Source organism: Equus quagga, chromosome 15, assembly GCF_021613505.1.
Source record: "Equus quagga isolate Etosha38 chromosome 15, UCLA_HA_Equagga_1.0, whole genome shotgun sequence".
In the NCBI taxonomy this organism is placed as follows: Eukaryota; Metazoa; Chordata; class Mammalia; order Perissodactyla; family Equidae; genus Equus; species Equus quagga.
In genome coordinates, this window is record NC_060281.1 from 91,418,095 (window position 1) to 91,419,671 (window position 1,577).

Genomic DNA, 1,577 nt, shown 5'->3' on the forward strand with positions numbered 1-1,577 from the left:
TCAAGCCTTGCCTTCAGACACAGGGCTCAGGGCAGCCCCACTCCCTGTGCGGTGGGCGGATACTCCAGCCCAGCAGGGAGGAGGTTTGGGAGATGAACACCTCTGTCTGAGGCCAAGTCACCACCTGGGCACAGCCCAGGGCCACAGAGTCGTTCTTTTTCTGGGTCCTGGAGGCCTGGCTCAGCTCCTGGGATGCCTCTCATTTCCCTTATGCTCTCAGAACTCAGAAGGCTAAAACTTTTCCTAGCCATGCTCCCTGGGGCTCCCCCTCCCCACCTTCAGAGCCATTCCTGAACACACCCTTCCTTCCCTGGGAGGTGGCCCAAAGGGATCCCCATACTTCCCTGTGGCCTCCTGCCCACGCTGCTGCCAGGCCCTGAGCCTGCCTCATCCAGCCCTTAAGCTGCCCGTGGTCCAGGCTTGGGTCCCCAGAGCAGGGTCAGAGCAAGGACTGAAGGCTGGTCAAGACCTGGCTGGGCAGCTTGTCACTCCCCTCTGACTCTCATAGGTGCTGGCATCTGGCTTGGGGCTCATCTCAGCTGCCCACCATGGCCCAGAGGCTGTGCAGCACAGCCAGCCTGGTGCGTTTCTGCCAGAAGCTGAACCGGCTGAAGACACTGGAGGAGTCCCCCACAGAGACGTCGCTACGGTGCCACCTGACCACACTGCACCTGACCCTGCTGGGTGTGGGTGGTATGGTGGGCTTCGGCCTCTACGTGCTCACAGGCACCGTGGCCAAGGAGATGGCTGGCCCTGCAGTGCTCATGTCCTTCTGTGTGGCTGCTGTGGCCTCCCTGCTGGCAGCCCTATGCTATGCAGAGTTGGCAGTACGCGTACCCCACAGGGGCTCTGCCTACCTGTTCACCTACTTGTCCATGGGTGAGCTGTGGGCCTTCCTCATTGGGTGGAACATATTCGTTGAGTGTCTCATTGTTGGTGCTGCTGTGGCCCGTGACTGCAGCAGCTACTTGGATGCCATCTTTAGCCACCAAATCAGCAGCTTCACTGAGACCCATGTGGGCATCTGGCAAGTGCCCTTACTGGCCCAGTACCCGGACTTCTTGGTTGCTGGCATCGCACTTTTGGCTTCTGCATTCATCACCTGCAGAGCCCACATCTCTTCCTGGCTCAACCACATCTTCTCCGCCATCAACCTGGCCATCTTTCTCTTCATCATCATCATCCTGGGGTTTGTCCTGGCCCGCCCGCACAACTGGAGCACTGAGGAGGGTGGCTTTGCACCCTTTGGCTTCTCTGGCATCATGGCTGGGGCTGCCACCTGCTTCTACGCCTTTACGGGCTTTGATGTCATTGCTGCCTCAAGTGTAGAGGCCCAGAACCCAAAGCGAGCAGTGCCTATGGCCATCGCCATCTCGCATGGCCTGGTGACTAGTGCCTACATCCTCATCTCCACAGTCCTCACCCTCATGGTGGCATGGTACCGCCTGGACCCTAACTGGGCACTCGCTGACACCTTCTACCAGCGGGGCGGGAGGAAGAGGAGGAGGAGGAGGAGAAGGAGGAGGAGGGAGAGGAGGAGGGGGAGGGGGAGGAGGAGGGGAAGGGAGAGGAGGAGG

The 1,577-nt window shown here is 60.1% G+C and overlaps 1 protein-coding gene across 1 annotated transcript in view; it reads left to right on the forward strand.

The window, feature by feature from the left end:
- The first annotated feature begins 548 nt into the window (after window positions 1-548).
- LOC124227401 (cationic amino acid transporter 4-like) overlaps window positions 549-1,577 on the forward strand; it is a 3,255-nt gene continuing 2,226 nt past the window's right edge. The window contains exon 1 of the mRNA XM_046641388.1: window positions 549-1,494. Coding sequence (XP_046497344.1) covers window positions 549-1,494 — 946 coding nt within the window. The remainder of the gene's footprint in view (window positions 1,495-1,577) is intronic.